At 40.0% G+C, this 22,774-nt stretch overlaps 1 protein-coding gene across 1 annotated transcript in view; it reads left to right on the top strand.

Moving 5' to 3' along the window:
- TK2 (thymidine kinase 2) overlaps positions 1–22,774 on the top strand; it is a 45,164-nt gene that overhangs the window by 5,657 nt on the left and 16,733 nt on the right. The window contains exons 3-6 of the mRNA XM_072635924.1: positions 1,870–1,944; positions 6,642–6,695; positions 16,411–16,500; positions 19,554–19,627. Of these exons, the coding sequence (XP_072492025.1) occupies positions 1,870–1,944; positions 6,642–6,695; positions 16,411–16,500; positions 19,554–19,627 (293 nt within the window). The remainder of the gene's footprint in view (positions 1–1,869; positions 1,945–6,641; positions 6,696–16,410; positions 16,501–19,553; positions 19,628–22,774) is intronic.

Raw genomic sequence — 22,774 nt, 5'->3', positions numbered from 1 at the left:
AATGACACTTACTAGCTATGTGGCTCTGGTCAAGTCAGTTTGGCCTAAGGCTCAGTTTCCCCATCAGTGGGCATAATAATAGTATCTACTTACAGAGAATTATGAGGTATTTGTAAAGCACTTTGCAAACCTTATGGTGCTATACATATGTATCTATATATGCTAGCTATATTATTTTTACTACTCTTAATACCCTCTTACCTTCACTTTATGTCAGAGCTACTTCAACACTTAGAGTTACTTTTCACCTTTGTCTTTCTGAGAAGGCAGAAAAAGCATAGGATTGGGAAGTGACAGGCCTTGGTACTTGTTCTGGTCCTCCTGCTGGCTGTAGCTCTGGGCAAGTCACTTTTCCTTATCTGAGACTCATTTGGAAAAATGGAGGAGTTGGACCAGATTTCTTTCAGCTCTAAATCTATAATTGTGTAGGACTCTTACTCCCCTTTGAGCCTCAGTGTCCTCTTTTACAAAATGGGGGTCATAATACTTTTATACTATCTACCTGTCAGGGTTGTTATGAAGAAAATGCCTTGTAAACCCTAAGTCTTATGAATCAGGCCAAATTAACAAGCATTTATTAGACCCTTACTGTGTGGCAGGAGACTGTGCCACACACTGGGAATACAAAGCAAGGCAAAAATATCCCGGTTCTTTAAGAGTCTGTAGTCTAATGGAGGAGACAACACACAAATAACTAGGTACAAACAAGACAAATATAGGTTAAACTGGGGATAATCACAGAGAGTAAGGAACTATGTGTGTTTTTTAAATAATTTGGAGACTGTTGGGAGTAAGTGACATGACCAGGGTCTAAAACTGAGTATTTGAGACTGAATTTGAACTCGGATCCTCCTCACTCCAGGGCTGTTGCTCTATTTATCTACTGTGCCACCTAACTACTCTTTTTTTTTTTTTTTAAATTTGGAGGCAATCGGTGTTAAAGGAACTCTCCTTGAAGGGGACTGGGAAAGATTTCTTGTAGAAGGTGAGATTTTAGTTAGGACTTGGAGGAAGTCAGGAGGCAGCCAGAGATGAGGAGGGAAAGCATTCCAGTCCTGGGAGAACAACCAGTGAAAATGCAGAGTTGGGAGATGGCATATCTTGTGTGAGAAACAGTAAGGAGGCCAGTGTCACTGTTACTGTCACAAGGGTACATGGAGGACAGTAAAGTGGAGGAGTGGAAGTGACCAAGTGTGAAGGGCTTTAAAAGCCCTGGGAGTTATTAATCACATCATCATCATCATCATCACCATCATCAGTGTCATCATCATCATCATCCTATTTCTCTCTTAGCTCTTTCATAGAGGCATTCTGAGAAATTAGACCCATGAATAAATCAACTTAAATACAAACATCAGTTTGCTTATTTTTTCCATGAAAATAAATACATTGTTTGCTTATTAATCATCTCAATGACTGTATATTCACTGCATGGTAGTTATCATTACTCTACTAAAACCCTCTTCTAATCCCATCTCCCATTCTGACCTTGGGTTCAAGAAGGTCACAGCACCAGCTTGGGTGCATCCCACCACATAAGAAAGGCTCATGGATAAACTATGTCTCTCATCTGAGGACCAGCCTGGCCATGTGCAGAAAGTTTCATCACTAAAGGGATGGCTACTAGTGAGTCATTTTTCACATCAGCTCATGAGGACCTAATGAAGTGTGAAAGGTTTTCTATTTGCTTCCATGGAGCATATAGCAACACTGAGGAAATCAGGAATCCTTGAACTACTGAAATTATAGTTGTCAATTATAGATAGTGTTGACACTGTGGCTCTCCATTTCCCATCCTTCTCTGTAACTGTTAAACTGATCCCTGATATTTCTGGGACTAATAGCCATTAACAGTTTATCTTTCATCAGATCTGTATCGAAGGTAATATCGCCAGCGGGAAAACGACATGCCTGGAGTACTTTTCTAAAACGACTGACATTGAGGTATGATTCAGAAGTATTGTGCAAGGCTGTATAAGAAGTATTTGATAAAGCTGAGAGAGTCTGACAGGATGAGGCAATTGTGAAAGTCTCATGGTCTTCCAAGGTCTAGTTGGGATCTAAATATGATCGTTGCCTACTGGACGTTCAGGGTCTTTCATAGACCTCCAAATCAACCCTTCAAGCCCCATAAAAGTGAATTATTGTTGTTAGTATTATTATTTGTCAGCCAGTAAGCATTTATCAAGTACCTATTACCTGGTAGGCACTGTGCCAAGCCCTGGGGATACAAAAAGAGGCCCTTTTACTGTCAGGAATTCCACCAGTCTTCCCAGTTATCCAGGGAAATTCAAACACTCAGTGGCATTTTGTAGTCCTGACCCCATATATCTAATCTGTTGTCTCATTTTGTCTTTTTTACCTTGAAAACATTTCTGATATATCTCTCCTGCTTCCTCTCATGTAGCTGCCACCTTGATTCAGGTTCTTAATACCTCTCATGCAGACTATTGCAGTGCCCTTCGGGTTGGTGTCTGTCTCCAGGTCTTTCGCAACCTTCCACTCCAGGCATTTTCTCTGGTTGTTCCCCCTGTCTGGAATGCTCCCTTCCTTCACTCTGAGTATTGACCTCTCTGACTTAAGGTTCCTGCTAAAATCCCATCTTCTACAGGAAGCCTTATTCTATAGGAACTCCTTTGATTCAACTACCTTCCCTCTGTTGATTATTTTCTATTTATCCTGTATAGAGTTTGCTTTGTACATATCTGTTTGCACGTTGTCTTCCCTATTAGATTATAAGCTCCTTGAGGGCAAGGACTGTCTTCTGCTTCTTTTTTGAATCCGCAGTGCTTAGCACAGTGCCTGGCACATAGTAAGCCTAAATTAATAAATACTTGTTGACTGCTCTTTCCATGATACCATCAGGACTTTCTGCTCTATTTTAGCCCTAATTGATAGGCATTAGGTAAATAAAAAGTGTTTTATTATTCATTACTTTCTAGGGAAAGGAGCTCGGAAACCTGTTGCTAAATATTGCTGCCAGCTACAATTCAAGTAGCTGACTTTCCTTGTACTAATAGGCCTGTACTGAGGCCAGAGCCCAGTTTGAGGCAGAGTTCTCTTGGGAAATATATTAATGGCAAAGCCTGAGGCATTCACAGAAACATTCTTGAATGTGACTGGGTTGCCTGGTACTTCAAAAGGAACTCGGTGCCCTAATGGGATAAATAGTCACTGACTCACAATGTTTTTGATTTCAGTAGGTGTGTGTCATTCCCAGTAAAATACCAAAGGAGGAAGGGAAAGAAAGTTTGAAAATGAATTCTCTCCCCTTAGGGGAGGCATGATAGTAGCCTAATCATTCACTTTGCTATCTGTTGTGCTCTAGGGGGTAGCGAATTTATAGTGGGAGGATCTTGCCACTTATTTTGTGACCTTGAACAAGTTAATGTCTCTGGGCTTCAATTTTCTAATTTATAAAATTCAGTAATGCATATATGTTCCAGTTGTGGGTCAGGCACTGTGCTTGGGGGTAGTCATGTAGGAACAATGGTAGGACTGCCCCCAACCCTCAAAAGCTTATTGGAGGGAGGTGGGTAGGGGGGGTAAGGGACTTGTACATAAATAAGTCAATACAAAGCATACAAAATAAATGTAAGATAATTTTTTGGGGGATAAGGGCACTCTCATATGGGGCAGTCTTGAACTGATTCATCAGGAAGCTTGGGATTCTGTAAAGGCTCGTGGGAAGGGCAAGTGTACATTCTAGGACAGGGGAGGAACCTATGAAGAGGCACTGAGAAGGGAGACTTGATATCATGTATGTGAACCAGCAAATTGGCCAGCTTGGTTGGGCCATAGACTGTGTGAAGGATAGTAATGTATGACAGAAGTGTCAAACATGCTACCCACAACACTCCTGAGTCTGAACCAGATTAAAGTGTAATTGGGAAATATTTAACAAAATAAATTAAAATACAGTAAAAGATAAATATTACATTTTAAAACCAGGTCAGTATGCAGCCCTGAGGGGTCTTTATGTACAGTATAGTGGCCTCCTGTTTTGTTTGAGTTTGACACCATTTGTGTACAGTACACTTGGAAAATAGGCCCGAGGCAGATTGTGAAGGCCTTTAAATGGCAAACAGAGGAATATGCATTTTATGTCCTACTCCTTGGGTATCCTTTAGCAAGCTGTTGACTCATTTTTCATGATTTTCTTGCATCACTTTTGATTTCTCTACCCAATTTTTCCTCTACTTCTCTTACTTGATTTTCAAAATCAAGATTTTTGAGTTCTTCCATGGCCTGAGATCAATTCATATTTTTCTTAGAGGCTTTGGATGGAGGAGCTTTGACTTTGTTGTCTTCTTGTATGTTTTGATCTGCCTTGTCACCAAAGTAAGATTCTATAGTCTGATTTTTTCCCACTGTTTGCTCATTTTCCCAGACAACTACTTGACTTTTTAGCTCTGTTAAGGTAGAACTCTGCTTCCAAAGTGGAGAGTGTACTGTCCCAAGCTTCAGGGGTTTTGTGCAGCTATTTTCAGAGATATTTCTAGGGACCTGTAAATTTTTAGTTCTTCCAGGGTTGTATGATCAAAGGAGAGGTGTTTACTCCTCCCCTGGCATGTGCTGTGGTCTGTGAGTGACCTCAAGCACTCTCTTCTGCCTTGGAACTGTGAGGAGGATTCCCTCTCCACCACTGCCACAAAACTCCTCCATGCCAGTGCTCCTCTTGGCCCCAGGACCACCACTCTGGACTGTTACCCAGATCTAAGCATAGGCAAAGCCAGAGAATCTTGCCTTAGCACCAGCAAAGTGCTGCAGTGCCCCTCTGATCAGCTGCCTGATCCCCCTACCGTCTGTGGGCCAAGAACTCTGTAAGCAGCCACTGCTGCTGAAGCTACTGCTTCCACCCTGGGATCAGGGCTAGATTTCGAATGTGTTTCCCTTTCATCCATGTCCTACAGATCTTTCCTACTGACCTTCTAAATTGTCTTTAGAGTTTGTGAGTTGAGATAATTGACCCACAGATTGGTCAACTGATTGAATATGGGGAGTGAGGGAGTATGGAGGGTCAAAGATTACACTGAAGCATTGAACCTGAGACAGAAGAAGTAAATTTAGGAAGGGAAGAAGCTTTAGGGTAGAAGATAATGAGTTCTGCTTGTAAATATTGCAGTTTAGATGTTTGCGGGAGATCAGTGGGCAGTTGTCCATCCTTCATTTTCAGAGGACCACTAATGTGCAAGCTGCCTCTCTTGGTAGTAAATTCAAGAGGGAGAGAGTAGAGCTTGTCCTCATGTCCTTTATGGTCCTTCCCAGCTGCAAATCTGTGTGAGTCTGTGTGATACATGATGTAATTTGACTTGAATTTCCTAGGCAGTTGGTGATACATGATTGAAGGAGAAACTGTATCAGGTGTCCCAAAAGTCTTAATACAGTTTTTTTAAAAGCCAAAAAACTCCCTATTTTTCCGAGTCAATAACAAAACCAAAATGAGAGAACCTATACATAGGAGAACATATACTAGATGATGTAGTGTGAAGGAGCTTTTCCATTAGGAGCTAGGTAACTCTGCTTGAACAAGAGAGAGAGAATCCTAGATGTATCATCTCAGGGAAAATTGTCTGAAGTCTTTAGTGTAGTCAACTGGGGATGGGGACATAGTGGAGACATGACTCCTCTCCTGTCATTTTCTTCCCAGAGTCTTCTTTTCAATAACCTGACGTTACTATTCTTCAGCTTGGAGGGTTGCCTGGGATATCAGGGATAAGTGACTTACCCAAGGTCACTTTCCTGGTCTTCTTGACTCCAAAACTAGCTGTGTAATCATTAGTCAAGATATCTCTCTTATGTTGGTGCTTTGGAAGGTCTCTAGAATCTTCATGGAAGACCTAACCAAAAGTGCCTTGAAGGAGAGCTTCAGAGTTGCACCTCATTAAGTTGAAGACAATATGGGATGAGTTTGAATGCTGAGATGGATGGAGACCAGCCAACCATAAGGATGGAAGTGAGTTTTGAGTTGAGTGTTAAAGGAGGTGAATGACTGAGGTTGGTAGAGAAGAGGAGAGAATCTGTTGGCTGGTTTTTGTATCCCTAGGATTTAGCATAATCCCTTGAATAGATCAACTGCAGTTGGCTAACTGCTTGGTTAATGAAATGGAGTTAGCTAGACCTACACAGCCACACAGTGGATGCCCATTTGTGTGTGCGTCAGATGGGTCAGGTGCACCCCTGCTAAGGTTGGAAATGCCTTGAGGCCACTTCTTTTTCTCTCTTGACTAGGGCCTAGCAATGACAGGGCACACAGGAGACCTTTTCCAAGTGGTCCTGTGCTCCTGTATGTCACAGTTGGACAAACTGAAGAAATGGAAACCCAGATAAATTGAAAGAAAAAATACTGTTGCAGTGTGAGGTAGTGTTCTTAAGAGGAAGAGTCTAGACTTGGCAACTCACTCTCTAGTTTCCCTTCTCTGGGCCTCAATTTTCTTCCACTTTTAAAATGAGGGATTGAATCCTTAAGCTCCTGCTAGCTCTAATATTCTTTGCTCTGGGTTTGAACATTTCATGTACTAAGGCCTATCAACATTAATTAGTCAAGAAGCTTATATTAAGTGCCTACTCTGGGCCAGGTTCTTTTCAGTTCTGATTTTTTTTTTTTTGGTGATCCTTGGTTTCTGTTTTCCATTTTCCAGGTTTTGCCAGAGCCCGTATCTAAATGGAGAAATGTCCATGGCCACAACCCTCTGGTGAGTGAGCTGTGCGGGGGAGCCTGCTAGCCTGGAGAGGCTAGAGCATCTCAGTCACAGTCATTGTTTAGGGTTGTGCCTTGGCACACTATGATATGTATGAATGAAAATAATAATGGAGTGCAGACAGAGGCCACTGGGCAAAATTCTACCTATGGTTAATTTGGGAATATCAGGGCTGATGGAAAGGGCAGGAAGTGAATTAAGCTGCATATAATGCTTTCCAGTGGATACTTTGGAAAACCACAGTTTACTGTTTACCATTAGGTGGCGAAGCAGATTGAACACTGGACCTGGAGTCAGGAAGACTTGAGTTTAAATCCTGCCTCTGAATTAGTTGTGTGATCCTGGGCAAGTCACTTAACCTTTCTCTGTTTCAGTTGCTTCATCTGTAAAATGGCAATAATAGCCAACTTCTCCTGCAGAGTAGTTGTGAGGATAAAATGAGATAATCTTTGTAAAAAACAACCCAAATAATTTGCAAAACTTTTGCAGCTGTTGTTAGTTGCTTGTTCAGGGATGATATGAGTTAAAATCCATAATTACTAATAGAGTCATGTATTTTGTGGGGGATTGCTGGCCTGGAGAAGGTGAAGTTCCAGACTCTGAGACTTAGGTTTTTTTCAGAAGGAACATTTTAATATTTTCTGTATGACCTTGAGCAAACCCCATCCTCTCTATGGATCTAAATTTCCTTATCTGTACAGCAAGATGAGAAGACTAGACTAGATAACTGCCAAAGGCTGGGCATGCTGTGTTCTAATATCACTTTCAGCTTTGAAAATTTTTTCTTTTTCAAAACAAAATTAAATTATTTTCAGTGAACAAAAATCTTTCTTCTTTCCAATGGAAAACGAAAGAAATTCCTTTTATGACATTGGTTGTGACATTTTATTTTCTAAAAGCTTTTTGGACTTGAATATTCTATGTTCTGGAGTCCCTTATAGCTCTAATGTTCTGTGTTCTGGAGTTCCATATAGCTCTAGCATTCTGTGTTCTGGAGTCCCTCATACCTCTAATGTTCTGTGTTCTGGAGCCCCTTATATATACCTCTAACATTCTGTGTTCCAATTTGCCTAAGAGCCCTTAAGACCCTTCTAGCTCCAATATTCTCTTTTAAAAGTGCCTTGTGACTCTGACATTTTATATAAGGTCCCATCTAACTCTAATATTCTTAGATCTCTTTTTGTTTTGAAATTCTCTGATCCTGTGGTTGGCTCTGACAGTAGGACCTTATGAGATGGCATATGTAGAGGGGAAATTTTTCCAAGGAAGCAAGAATTAATCCTGCCTGTGTTGCCTTGGTGACAGGGAGCAGAAGAATTGGGCAACAGAAAAGAGACCAGCAGATTCCCCTCCCTTGGGTTTACTACCAGAAAGCCATTGGTTGGGTATCAGTCTTAGCCTGACTGGTAATTACTAAGGAAAGATTGAATTCAGCAGGTCTTTCTTCCTTTGCCCTCTCTATTCCTTTCAGTCCAGTATTTGTTTGTTGCTGAATGGAAGTGAGACATTTTGGTGTTATGGGCTTGGGGAAAGGTTATTTTCATTTTCAGATCCTTCTCCACCTTTTTTTATACCATCAAGAATTATCATAGGATATTGTATGTGATGACTGTTGCTATGCAGTTAGAGTTGTAAAATTGGAAAGGTCCTCCAGAGTTGTCTAGTCTGACCCTTAACTCATTACAAACATGCATTACTGCTTATTAGCTGAGTGACCCTGGCTTAGTTACTTAATCTGAGTTTTCTCATCTGAAAATGGAAGTAAGACTCCTTTTACAACTAGCTCCTTGAGTTATCTTGAGAAAAATGTATTATAAATAAAAAGTATTATAAAAACATTTTAAAAAATGTTAATTTAAGAAACATTTGTTTAATGCCTATAGAGATAGAAATGTGGGCTGTCATTATTACTAGGTTAGGGCTCACATAGTGTAGAACTTTAGAGTTGGATGGGGCCTGGATATTCTTCACCTTCCTTGTGTCCTATGTGTGGTAACATCTGGGGAAGCCCATTGGTCTCTTCTCCACTTTTAAATGTATACAGCAAAATACATGGACTATAAGGGAAACCAATTATATTGAAAAATAGTTAACAAAATACTTTTTTAAAAAACCAGCTCATGGTCCCTTGGTTAAGAATCCACAATCTCTTCCACCTTCTCCTGGATCTGGAAACTCTTCTACAGCAGCCTTGAAAAAATGGTCATTGAATATCTGCTTAATGCCCTTCAGTGATGGGAGAGTCACTGCTGTTTGAGGTGATCCATTCTGCTTTGGACAGCTGTCATTGTTGCTTTCCTTTGTATGAAGCAGAAAACTGTTTATTCCTAATCTCTTCCCACTGGTCTTGGTTCTAATAGGTAGCTTAATAGCTCTACCTCATCCTACCTTTTGGGGCCAAGTAGAAAAGATCTGGTCTCACTTCCACATGGCAGTCTTTTAGATATTTGAAGACAGTGAATGATCAAGTGTCATCTAAGTGTCCTGTTAACTGGGGTAGGTATCCTTGGCCTCTTTGTCCAATGCTCATATGGTAGGGTTTAACAGTTTTTAAATTGGGTGGGTAGGTAGCTAAGTGGATAGAGTATTGGGCCTGGAGTAGTCAGGAAGCCTCATCTTCCAAAGTTAAAATTGGGCCTCAGACACTTCCTAGCTGCTTGACCTTGTCCAAGTTACTTCACACTGTTTGCCTCAGTTTCCTCATCTGTAAAATGAACTGGCGAAGGAAATGTTAAACCACTCCAGTATCATAAAGAATCAGTCACAACTGAAACAACTGAATGACAGTTTTAAAGAATTGTAATATAAATAACTAGAAAATTGTAATTAGCTTATTTATTATTAAGCATTACAATGTAATAACTATTGCCCTGATCTAACATTCGAATAACATTTTAAAAAGAAATTATCAAAAGTATAAGCTGCTAACTTGTTTTAATCAATAAAAGATATCTATTAATGTTAACCAAATATAGTCACATTTATATCCTAGTTTGGATTCACTTTGTCCTTTATGCCCTTCATTTGGATTTTCCAAAAGTAGCCAGTGGCCCTCTTAAAACATGGTCCGCTGACCTAAATACAGTGTAAAGTCGTGAGACCTTAGAGTCAAATGGGACTCAGAGACCATCTGGTCCAAATCTTTCATTTTATAGGTGAGGCTAACTATGTTGAGAGGGGGGAATTTATTTATCCAGTCACAGGCAGTAAGTGGGAGAGCTACACCTTTTGATTCCAAGTCTGGTAGTCTTTTCTCCTCTTCCAAGGACTGTACGGAAGGGAATGCATGACCTTTCTCATTGTGGATACTGTATTTCAATCAAGGAAGCCTTAAATTAACTTTAAAAAAATGTTAACTTAAGAAACATTTATTTAGTGCCTATATATGCAAAATTCTGTGCTAAGCATTGGATATATAAAATTGAAAAACCATGGTCCTTTTCCCATCATTGAGCTTAAAGTCTGGTAGAGGGAATACAGTGTGTATACAAATATGCTTGATAGAATATCCAAAGGAGACATCCAGAGAACTTCTCCAGAAAAGTTTGAGAAGAGATCCCTTTTAGCTCTAAGGAATCAGGGAAGGCTTAATGGAGGAGGTGACTTAGCCTGAGCAAGAAGTTGAAGCAAGAGAAAGATTTCACCAGGCAGAGATGAGGAAGGGGGTATGTGTCAGGCACGGAGGACAGCCAGTACAAATACTTAAAGGTAGTGCACAGTGAATAAGTTTATGGAATAATAAGTAGTCTGGTTTTCCTGGAATGGAGAATATCTATATTGGGGACAGGTACATGAGGTAAAGCTGTGGAGAGTTTAAATATGTAGTTTGTATTTTATCATAAGGGCAAGAGGGAGTTATGGAAGATTTTTGAGCTCGGGAGCATGATGGTTGAATTAATCCACACGTTTGTCATACATTTGACTCCTTGAGCCTACTTATAATTCTTGGAACCCCTCCAAGTGTTTTTTTTTTTTAACATCATCAGGCAGCTAGGTAGTGTAGTTGATAGAGGGCTAGAGTTGGAGTCTAGAAAACCTGAGTTGAAATCCTACCTCAAAGACTAGTTGTGTGACCCTGGGTAAGTCATTTAACTTCTCTCATTCTCAGTTTCCTTATCCGTAAAGTAAAAGTAATAGTAGCACGTATCTCAGAGGGCTGCTATGAGAGGATCAAATGAGATAAAAATAGATAAAGCACTTTGTGGTGCTATGGAAGTGTTAGATATTACAATTATATGTGTAAAGCATCTTGCAAATCTTAGAGGGTTATATAAATGTTAACTGTTGCTGTTAATAGCTTTCTAACCATAGCTCTCCCATCTTGTTTTTGTGTCGTTGATTAAATAAAAATTCCCTTTAATAAACACATATTCAGATACCCCAGGTAAAAGCAGTCTCCAAGGTGATTAAAAGCCCTAGACAAGGAAATTAAAAGCAGTATTCCAGGAAGTTCCCAGAGAGGTTAGTAGCTCACTGCTAGAGGCTTAGAGTTGCTTTTATACTTTCCTCTTGTGCAGTTGATTTTATTTTATTTTTTTCTTTACAAATTGTGTTTTTAATTTATAGAATAGCACAAGGATTTCCATAACATAGTACAATAGAAAGGATGGTTGCAAATGAAACTACAGATCGGCTGTCTACAGCTTACCATCCCTTTCAACAATATACAACAAAACCAGCATGTAAATTTTTTTTCTTCCCCCAGTCTCCAGAAATGGCTGCCATTAGATACAAATAGGTGTATATATATGTAAAATTATTGTATACATCCTTCCATTTAGCAGTTCTTTCTCTGGATGCAGATAGCCTCTTTTTTCATATATCCTTTCTAGTTCATTTGGGTATTTATAATAGGCACAATAATATTCACTCAAAGTCATTTTTAAAACACTTACTATTACTGAATATCTCTTTCATTCTTCATTATTTCATGCAAGTGTCTCCATGTTTTTCTAAAATCATTGATCTCATCATTTCTTATAGCACAGTAGTATGCCATCCCAGTCATTACACAACTTGTTCAGCCATTCCCCAATGGATGGGCATCCCTGCAGTTTCCAGTTCTTTGCCACCGCAAAGAGAGCTGCTGTAAACATTTTAGAGCATATGGGTTCTTTTCCATTTTCTCTAAGTATCTACGTAAAAGACCACATAGTGGTATTGTTCCATGTGTATTTAGGGTTAGGGTTAGTAGACCAAGTTGTGATTAAAGGATCTAGGTAGTTTAATAACTCTGGGCATAATTTCAGATTGTTCTCCAGCATGGTTGGATCAGTTTACATTTTCACCAAAAATGAATTAGTGTTCCAGCTTTTCCACATCTCCAATATTTGTCACTTTTCCTTTGTATCATTTTAGCCATTCTGATGAGTGTAAAATGATATCTCAAGGTTGCTTTAATTTTTGTGCAGTTGATTTTAAAGGGGTGTGTGTGTGTGTGTGTGTGTGTGTGTGTGTGTGTGTGTGTGTGTGTGTGTGTATCTGCCTGTGTGCACACGTGTGTATGTAGGGGGAGAGGGTATGTATTTATAAACGTCAAGTCTAGGTCATGCAATGGATAGAGTCTGGACCTGGAGTCAGTGTTCCTCAGTTCAGATCTGGCCTCAGACACTTTTTAACCATAACCCTGGACAAGTCACTTCCCCTTTTTGCCTCTGTTTCCTCATTTGTAAAATGAATTGGAAAAGGAAGTGACAAAAAGGAAGTGCCAAGAAAAACCCAAATGGGGTCATGAAGAGTTGGACAGGATCAGCAATCAGATTCAAAACTATTCCTATGTTCAGATTAGTATATTATAAATCTCCCCCAAAGGCCTAGATGATTTTGCATGAGTACGTGTATCAAGAAATTAAGATTTATCTTTCCTTTCACATGCAACAATGTAGCTGCATATTCTGCATCCAGCATCATCTGGACCGGGTTGTTCTGCTCCCTCTACCACATAGTGGTTACCTATCTCTTATCCTCTAAGGGCTGTGGTTCTCAAAACATAGTCTATGGACTGGAGGTCCTGGAGACCCTTTTGGGGGCTTCTAGTTCAAAATCATTACCATAATACTCCTAAGACATTTGCCTATTGAAATTCTTCTTTTTCTGATCACTTACCTGTGTGAAGCTAGATTTTCTTTGCCTATTTCAACCAAAACAATATTTCACAACAGATTGAACACAGAGAATCCAGCTGTCTTCCATTAAAATGGATTGCAAATAAATTTGCAAAAATATGTAAAACACAACCAGTCTTCTCACCAGACTTTTTATATTGTTTTTGTGAAATATACTTGTTCTTCATTCAAAACTTAGTTATATTAGCATGTAATGGATTCATTATAATTTTTGATGAATCAATACATATTTTAAAATCTTTATCAGTTTTAATTTCTTTATTTCTTTATTTAACTTTTAACATTCATTTTAACAAAATTTTGGGTTCCAAATTTTCTCCCCTTTTATCCCCTCCCCCACAAACACCAAGCATTCTAATTGCCCCTATGACCAATCTGCTCTCTCTTCTATTATCCCTCTCTGCCCTTGTCTCCAACTTCTCTTTTGTCCTGTAGGGCCAGATAACTTTCTATACCCCTTTACCTATATTTCTTATTTCCTAGTGGCAAGAACATTACTCCACAGTTGTTCCTAAAACTTTGAGTTCCAACTTCTTTACCTCCCTCCTTCCCCACCCCCTCCCTTTGGAAGGCAAGCAATTCAATATAGGCCAAATCTGTGTAGTTTTGCAAATGACTTCCATAATAGTTGTGTTGTATAAGACTAACTATATTTCCCTCCATCCTATCCTGTCCCCCATTACTTCTGTTCTCTCTTTTGATCCTGTCCCTCCCCATGAGTGTTGACCTCAAATTGCTCCCTCCTCCCCATGCCCTCCCTTCCATCATCCCCCCCACCCTGCTTATCCCCTTATCCCCCACTTTCCTGTATTGTAAGATAGGTTTTCATACCAAAATGAGTGTGCATTTTATTCCTTCCTTTAGTGGAATGTGATGAGAGTAAACTTCATATTTTTCTCTCACCTCCCCTCTTTATCCCTCCACTACTAAGTCTTTTGCTTGCCTCTTTTATGAGATAATTTGCCCCATTCCATTTCTCCCTTTCTCCTCCCAATATATTTCTCTCTCACTGCTTGATTTCATTTTTTTAAGATACGATCCCGTCCTCTTCAATTCACTCTGTGCATTCTGTCTCTATGTGTGTGTGTGTAATCCCACCCAGTACCCAGATACTGAAAAGTTTCAAGAGTTACAAATATTGTCTTTCCATGTAGGACTGTAAACAGTTCAACTTTAGTAAGTCCCTTATGACTTCTCTTTGCTGTTCACCTTTTCATGTTTCTCTTCATTCTCGTGTTTGAAAGTCAAATTTTCTTTTCAGCTCTGGTCTTTTCAGCAAGAATGCTTGAAAGTCCTCTATTTCATTGAAAGACCAGTTTTTCCCCTGAAGTATTATACTCAGTTTTGCTGGGTAGGTGATTCTTGGTTTTAGTCCCAGTTCCTTTGACTTCTGGAATATCCTATTCCATGCCCTTCGATCCCTTAATGTAGAAGCTGCTAGATCTTGTGTTATCCTGATTGTATTTCCACAATACTTGAATTGTTTCTTTCTAGCTGCTTGCAATATTTTCTCCTTGACCTGGGAATTCTGGAATTTGGCCACAATGTTCCTAGGAGTTTCTCTTTTTGGATCTCTTTCAGGCGGTGTTCTGTGGATTCCTTGAATATTTATTTTGCCCTCTGGTTCTAGAATCTCAGGGCAGTTTTCCTTGATAATTTCATGAAAGATGATGTCTAGGCTCTTTTTTTGATCATGGCTTTCAGGTAGTTCCATAATTTTTAAATTGTCTCTCCTGGATCTATTTTCCAGGTCAGTTGTTTTTCCAATGAGATATTTCACATTATCTTCCATTTTTTCATTCTTTTGGTTTTGTTTTGTGATTTCTTGGTTTCTCATAAAGTCATTAGCCTCCATCTGTTCCATTCTAATTTTGAAAGAACTGTTTTCTTCAGTGAGCTTTTGAATCTCCTTTTCCATTTGGCTAATTCTGCTTTTGAAAGCATTCTTCTCCTCATTGGCTTCTTGAACCTCCTTTGCCAATTGAGTTAGCCTATTTTTCTGGGTGTTATTTTCTTCAGCATTTTTTGGGTCTCCTTTAGCAGGGTGCTGATCTGCTGTTCATACTTTGCTTGCATGTCTTTGATTGCTCTTTCCAGTTTTTCCTCCAGTCCTCTAACATAATTTTCAAAATTTTCTGAGCCCTTTTTGAGCTTTTCCGTGGTCTGATCCCATTGAGAGGGCTGGGATACAGAAGCGCTAACTTCCGTGTCTTTCCCTGATGGTGAGCACCGCTCTTCCTCATCAGAAAGGAGGGGAGGAGATATCTGTTCACCAAGAAAGTAACCCTCTATAGTCTTGGTTTTCTTCCCTTTTCTGGGCATTTTCCCAGCCAGTGACTTGACCTCTGAATATTCTCCTCACACCCACCTCGCCCCTGATCCTCCCAGCCAGCGCTTGGGGTCTGAGACTCAAACGCTGCTTCCCAGCCTCGGGGCTTTGGGCGGGGGCAGGGCTGCTATTCAGTGTGAGATTAAGTTCAGGTGCTTAGGTAGGGGCAGGGCCGCCTCACGGGCTCAGTTCCCTCAGGGGGTTTATGCGGAGACCTTCAACAATGGATCCGGGCTCCTGCCTGTTTGGGGAGCCTCGGTCTGCTCCCACCTCCGCTGTTTCCTCCCGAGGGGGCCTGAGTTATGGGGGTACCCCACTCCCCTCTCGACCCACCAAAGAGACCTTCTCACCGACCCCTGTCACCTGTGGGTGGAGGGACCCGCGCGGCCACTGGAGATCCCATCCCTGAAGCCTGCTCGGAACTGCTCCTCTCCGTGGCAGGGCCGCGGCAGGGCTGGGCTGGGCTCCGCATCCGCAGCACGACGGACCTTTTGCGAGAGGTTTGCAGGTCCCTCTGGAACAGAAATGTCCTTCGCTTCACTGTTCTGTGGCCTCTGCTGCTCCAGAATTCGCTGTGAGTTACTTTTTACAGATGTTCTATGGGTTGTGGGTTTGGAGCTATGTGTATGTGCGTCTTTCTACTCCGCTTTTAATTTCTTATATAGTAAATATCAATAAATTGTTATTCAGTCATGACTAACTATTTATGACCCTGATTGAGGTTTACTTGGCAGAAATACTGGAGTGATTTGATATTTCCTTCTTCAGTTGATTTTACAGATAAGGAATCTCAGGCAAACAGGGTGAAGTGACTTGTCTAGAGTCACACAGCTAAGAAGTGTCTGAGGTTGGATTGGAACTCAGGTCTTCCTGACTCCAGGCTTAGTGGTGTATCCACTATACCACCCAGATGCCTAAATATACTCAGTAGATATCACTCACATAAACAATAGCTCTTTAGTTGGTTAAGAGTATAAAGGGATCTCAAGAGCACAAGTTGGAGAACCGCTGCTGTAATTACCATTTTTGCAGGAAGGGAAAGACTTGTCTAAAGCCTTGGGATGAGTTTGGATTTGGAGTCCCCAGCTCTCTTCCTTGCTGGCTGTGTGACTTTGGTGGAGGCATTTTCTCCATTTTAGTTTTCTTCCTTGTAAAATCTCCGAAGAGTGTGGCTCCTTCCTGCCCTAAATCCTGTGGACTTGTCATTCTTTTACCTGTAGTGTAAGTGTAATGTTTATCTCCCTTTCCCTTCTAGGGCTTGATGTATCAAGATGCCTCAAGATGGGGAATGACCTTTCAGACTTACGTGCAGCTTACCATGCTGGACCAGCATACCAAGCCTCTGGTGAGTTTCACAGGCTTGATTTTCTTTCTTTCTTTTTTTTTTTTAACCTAGGTAGAACTCTAAGAGTGAACTTTAAGGGAACCTTTCTTTTTTTAGTAGGAAGAAATTCTTACTATAGTTAGTTGAGCCATAGTAAAGTGGAAAATCTGTCCATTAAGACTGAAAGGAAAATTTTAATTCTGGTACTGGCCCTATTTAACTATATTAAGCCAGCTGCTTTCCTTCTCTGGGCCTCAGTTTGCTCATCTGAAAAATGAGAGAGCAGAGAAGGTGATTTCCTTTTACTTTCAGCTTTCTTTGTTATTTTAGAGTCCATTCTAGCTCTGGGTTCTAAGGTGCTACCCAGCTCTGATGTTTTCTGTTCTAAGGACCTTCCAAGTGCTGGCATTCTGTTCTAGGTTCCCTTCCAGCTTTGACTTTCTTTGTCCCTTCCAACAACATTTTATATGCTGACTAATAAATATGAATGATTCTTTCTGTGGTTGCATAACTACACCTCTATAATAATTAATAATTAGAGTGAGGTATAGGCTCATATATATGTCCTTGGAAAACAGATACCACTCCTATGATGCTGTCTACCTTTTTTTTTTTTTTTTGCAAGCCTGGATATCACTTTTTCCAAGTTACATTTCTTAAAGTTAATAGGTTGGGGAAGAGTTGTTTAATGCAACTAGAGAGCTGGCCTCAGAGTTGGGAAGTCATGGGTTCATTGTGACACACACTGGCAAATTATTCGACCTCTTAATGTCCCAGGCAACACTCATACATAAGTTGCTGAACAGTTGTAGGACTTGCATTGGTGGAGTTTCTTTCCTGGGGGTTCCCATCACTCATGAAATCCCAGGTCTAGTGAAAAAAAAAAATTTGGTCAAGAGTTGAAATAGGCAATTCCCTACCATTGTCCCCCATTTTCTATGTACTGGAAGGTTATTATTAATAATGATATATAACATTTTATTTCATATTTTTATATAAATATATTTATATAGATTTATTATCTAAAATAACTTATATAATAAATGATAATATAGAATAATAGTCTGGGCTCAACAGAAATAATAATATAGAATAATAGCCAACATTAATAAAACACAAAATTTGCAAAGCATTTTATATATGTTATTTGGATCCTAACAACACCTTAGGAGGGTAGGTGTTATAAAATTATCCCCTTTTTATAGATAATAAAGCCAAGGTACAGAAAAGTTAGGTGATTTGCCCAGGTCATACAGCTGGTAATTTCTGAGACAGGATTTGAACTGAGTTGTTTCTGACTCCAGTTCCTAAACTCTATAAAGTAGCTGCAATAAACCTGTTTATACATTGAAGGAAACCTTGATAACCCTTTTGGTGGGGGGAGAGAGAGAGAGAGAGAGTCAGTCTAAAGTGTATAAGTTCTATGTCCCTTTTTTCCCCCATTCACAATATTGTGACCTTTAATCTAATATTTTCAGGACTTTTAGGGAAAGGAAAGAATGGAAAAATAGCTCAGTATCTTTAGAATTGAATGTTTTCATGATTATTTTCTTATATATGTAAACACATTTTGCTTGTAATTTAAGAGTATGAAAATAGTACACACACTCCTAAAGTTCCAAAATTTCACTTTTTAAAAATGTGTCTGAGGGTGAGTTTGAACTAATTTGTTTCTGTATTACAGAATTTAGGTATGGGCTCACCGTTTTAAATTTGTTTTATCTTTTAAATGAGACTATAGCTTTTTATTTATCCAATAAACTATAAAGAGAGATGAAAAAAATTCACAGTCATAGGATTTTAGAGGTCATTTAGTAACTGTTCCCTTCATTTTATAAGAACAGGTAACCAAGGCCCAGAGGGATAAAAAAGACTCATCTATGGTCATGCAGGTAACAAGGAACAAGGCCATGACCTCTGATTTCAAATCTTCTCTGACTTCTTCCGCCATAATTCATAGAGTGCTGGGTCTGGAGTCGGGAAAATTTCCCTCCCTGAGTTCAAATTTGACCTCAGATACTTACTATTACCAGCTTTGTGATGCCAGTCAAGTCACTTAACCACTTTTGTCTCAGTTTCTCATCTGTACAATGAGCTGGAGAAGGAAAGGGCAAGCCATTTCAGTATCTGTGCCTCACTGACGTTGTTCTGGGCACCATCTTCTGTCACACTGCTCTCTATCCAGTGGTGGTTTCCACTGAAGTCAACTCCTTCAACCATGAAAATGGAAATCCTTAGGAATCCCACTACCTCATTACCACCATCCTGGGAAGATCAGGTGTTGATGAAGGGAAAGCCTCCTTCCAGAGCCAACAAGGTGGAGACAATGAGGGTCTTCCTCAGGGTGGTGAAAAGATCAAAATTAATATTACCTTGAGTTTCTACTGTATTGATTTCTGCTGTAGTAATTGTGTAATATGACTGATTTTATGATGTATTAATTTTGTAATTAAGTCTGTATCTTTCTGAAGCCACCTTTCTATGTCCTTGAGTTGAATTCAGGAATTCTACTTTCCCTCTGAGTTAGTTTAAAGTTACAAGTGAACTTGGTACCATCCCCCCAAAATATGTTGTCTGCTCTTGTGCAATTAGGGGAGTTTTTATTTCTTTCAAGAGACACCTAGTCTGGTAGTTTTGATTTTCTAGCACAGTTTACAAGAGGCAGATGGGTTCCATAAAAACTATGAACATTTCTTAATTTTTGGAGAGGGTGGTTACTAGCCCCATGTGAATACTAACCATCTTTCCTTGATGTAACCAATCATGTCACCACCCCTATGATGCTGTCTACCCTATAACCAATTGAATTGTCTTCCCCACCTACCCAACTCTGTACTCCTTAAAATTATATGAAGGCTAGTAAACCCTATCTTGGGGTGTTATTGAGAGACCATAGACACACAATTGCTAGCCTAACTAATATGTGGATTATGCTTGGACCATTGTCTCTCAGTTTACCTTAACTTTCAAATATAACAGTGGGATGTGTAGCCTAGAAAATGAAGAGAATTGCTTCACAGTATTTGTCCATATGAAGTACTAAACTAATGAACCACTTTTTCTTTTTCCTCTAGGTTTTACCAGTGCGGATGATGGAGAGGTCAATTCACAGTGCTAAATATATTTTTGTAGAAAACTTGTATAAAAGGTAGAGTTCTTGGCTTATTGATTTTTAAAAATAACCATTGAACAGTTTTCATAAAACTGATTTTATCCCTCATTCATTCAACATATTTATCGAGTTCTTATGGTATGTGTGGTGCTGACTCTGATTTTCATCCAAAACAACCATCTGTTTTAGATACAGTGGAAAGAGAACTGGTTTTATTATCAGAGATCCGGGGTTCAGATCCTAGCTAGGCTCTTTACTTACCTGTGAGACTTTGGTCAAGCCAAGCACTGCATTTACAGTCAGAAGTGCTATGTTCCAACCCCTGTTCTGCTACTTACTCTATCATCAAGGGAAAACCATTCCTCTTCTCTGAACTTCAGTGAATTAATTAAGGGTGATCTCTAATGTTCCTTCAAACCCAAAGTTAATTTGGGTTGGTAAATCTGGTGGAACCCCTTTAACTTTGGTATATATCCCCAAAATTGGGGCAAGACATCACTTAACATTAATGGCCTAGTGTTCTAGCCACAATCACAGCATGGTATATTATAAAGAATATTGGCTATGAAATCATTAGACCCATGTCCAAATCCCAGATTTTACTGCTTATGAGGCCTCGATGATGTTGGCTCAGTCAACATCCAATCTCTGGACCTGATTCCCCCTATAAAATGAAAGGTTGAACTAGATCAGGGGCTCTTCACTTTTTTTATGTCGTAGACCAAAATTGACAGTCTGACAAAGCATGTGGACTCCTCAGAATCATATTTTTAAATAATTGAAGGACTTACTGAATTTTAGTTAGAAGTTAGTGAAAATAAATGCAATTTTATTTTCATGAACTCCATGAAATTTATCCACAGTTGCCGTGGAAGGTCAGTGAGTAGTCCCCAGGTTAAGAACCCTTGGACCATATCATGTACAGGAACCTTCCAAATCTGAAATACTAGGATCCTATGAACCGTGAAAACCCTTCCCTCCTTTGTAAAATGAAGGGTTGAACTAGCTAACTTTAAAGGTCCCCTCTAATTATAGCCCTTACATACCTGGAATGCTCTCTGCATCCTGGCTTTCTTGAAACCTCAGCCAGAATCCCATCTTCTATAAGAAGTGTTTCTCAATGCCTCTTAATGTCTCTTCTGAGATTATCCTCCACCCCCCCCCCCCCAACCCCCAGACCCGTATCTGTTCATGTTATCTCCCCCATTTGAATGGTAAGCTCTTCCAGGGCATGTAACTTATTTTTGCCTTGCTTTGTATCTCTAAGTGCCTAATACTTAGTAAGTGCTTAATAAATTCTTGTTTCTTGATTGCCTACAACTCAGTAACTCATTGTTATGGGCCATGTGATTCTCAGAAATTGCTGATGAATTTTTGTTGAAGAAAAGAGAGCAGTACTGGAAACAGGCTACCATTCAGTGTAGATGGTAGATTCTTCAGTTTGTAAAGTTCCTCAGAAGTCATTGAGACCAACCCCCAGCCCAGAGTAAGAGCCCCTTCTGTGCATCTCTGATGAGCAGCTGCCCCCTACCTGAAGTTCTTACTGAAGGCAGGGATATCACCTTCTTCCTCTGGCAGTCTATTCTTCTTTTGGACAGCTCCATGGGATGGGAACTTCCTCCTCAGATCCAGCTTCTTGAAGAGAAGACACAGAGAAGGCCCAAGAGCTGGCTTTAAGGACTTTAAAAGCAGTCACAAAGAGGCGGGATCAATCTTGGTCTGTTTGGCCTTAGAGGTCAGACCTTGGAGGAATGGGAGGAAATTACAGTCCAGACAATTTTGTCTTGATGTCAGGAAGAATTTTCTAACAATGAGGAAGTGGCCCAAAGTGAGAGCTTCCTGGAAAGATGCGGGGTTCCATCTGACTTTAGGTGCATCCTGAAGGATTGGGGCTGTGTGTTTGTGTGGAGTCTTTTCTGGGAGCAGGTTGGACCAGATGGCTTCCAAGCCACAGTCTGTCCTCCTGTAACTTCTAGTCACAGGACCACCTTTTGGGGCCAAGCAGAATCAGTGTTGCTCTTCTTCCTCATTAACCCTTCAGACTTTTGAAGGTTGTCATCATTATCTTTATTATGTTACATCATGTTAGATTCAGTCCATCAGCCCAAGCCTGCTCTGCCATCTAGCATATCATGGAGATGTTCAGGATGGCCTTAGTGGATAGAGCCTTGGATGTGGAGTCAAGAGAACTGGATGGTTCAAATCCCACCACAACTGGTTTTATTAAGCATCTTTGTGAATAGGCAAATCCTGTAATGTCCCTAAGGCTTAGTTCCTTCACCCATAAAATGGGAATAATGCAACGTGAACAACCTACTTCATCAGATTCGTCATGAGAAAAGTCCTTTATGAGTCTTAAAAGTGGCATTGAAATGTCAGTTGTTTTATCCTTAGACACAATCTAAATTTGACTCCCTCTTATTCCCTTTGGGCTTCTAGTTGTGGACTTTACATGTAGAATCATAGAATCATAGAGTACAGTATTAGAGGAGACTCTTAGCACATGGGCTGTTGGAGCTAGAGGAAGCCTTCCTTGTAAATCATTTCATCATCTTATTTCATAGAGGAAAAAGCTGAGTCCTCAGGTAGGGAAGTAACTTTTCCAAGTTCACCAGCTTCTTAGTATCAGTCAGGATAAGAACCCACGTCTTCTAACTCTCAGTCCACTTTTCTTCCCAGCAGTTGGCTTATTTTTCATCAACATGTCTTTTCCTCCCTGTATTTTTTCAGTCCCATTTTCTTCAGGAAAAGGGAAGATGTCAGCTAAGGCACCTTGCTGTTCACTCATAGTTCTGGTTTGAGTTTTGCCAGATCAGGAAGCTGAACCTCTTGCTTGCAGTAACATTTTTGGATTTTTGGTTCATTCCTTTGATTCTGGCTCTCCATGTCTACCATTCACAGATAACTAAAAATAATCTTGTAACTAATATGAATCATCATTTTCTTGAAGCTTTAGTATTTTTGAGTGGCAGCCAGGGACATTTCGCAATGATACCTTGTCTGATACAGCTTTTTAGGTTGTGTATGTTAGTGCTAGGTGGCGCTAATGGTCCTGAAGTCAGGAAGCTTCATTTTCCTGAGTTCAATTGTGTCCTTATATTTACTAGCTGTGTGACCCTGGGCAAGTCACTTAACTCTGTTTCAGTCTTTCTTCATCTGTAAAATGATCTGGAGAAGGAAATG

This window comes from Notamacropus eugenii, chromosome 1, assembly GCF_028372415.1.
Source record: "Notamacropus eugenii isolate mMacEug1 chromosome 1, mMacEug1.pri_v2, whole genome shotgun sequence".
Classification (NCBI taxonomy): domain Eukaryota; kingdom Metazoa; phylum Chordata; class Mammalia; order Diprotodontia; family Macropodidae; genus Notamacropus; species Notamacropus eugenii.
Note: the sequence above shows the minus strand (reverse complement) of the source record. Positions and strands in the feature narration are given on the sequence as shown.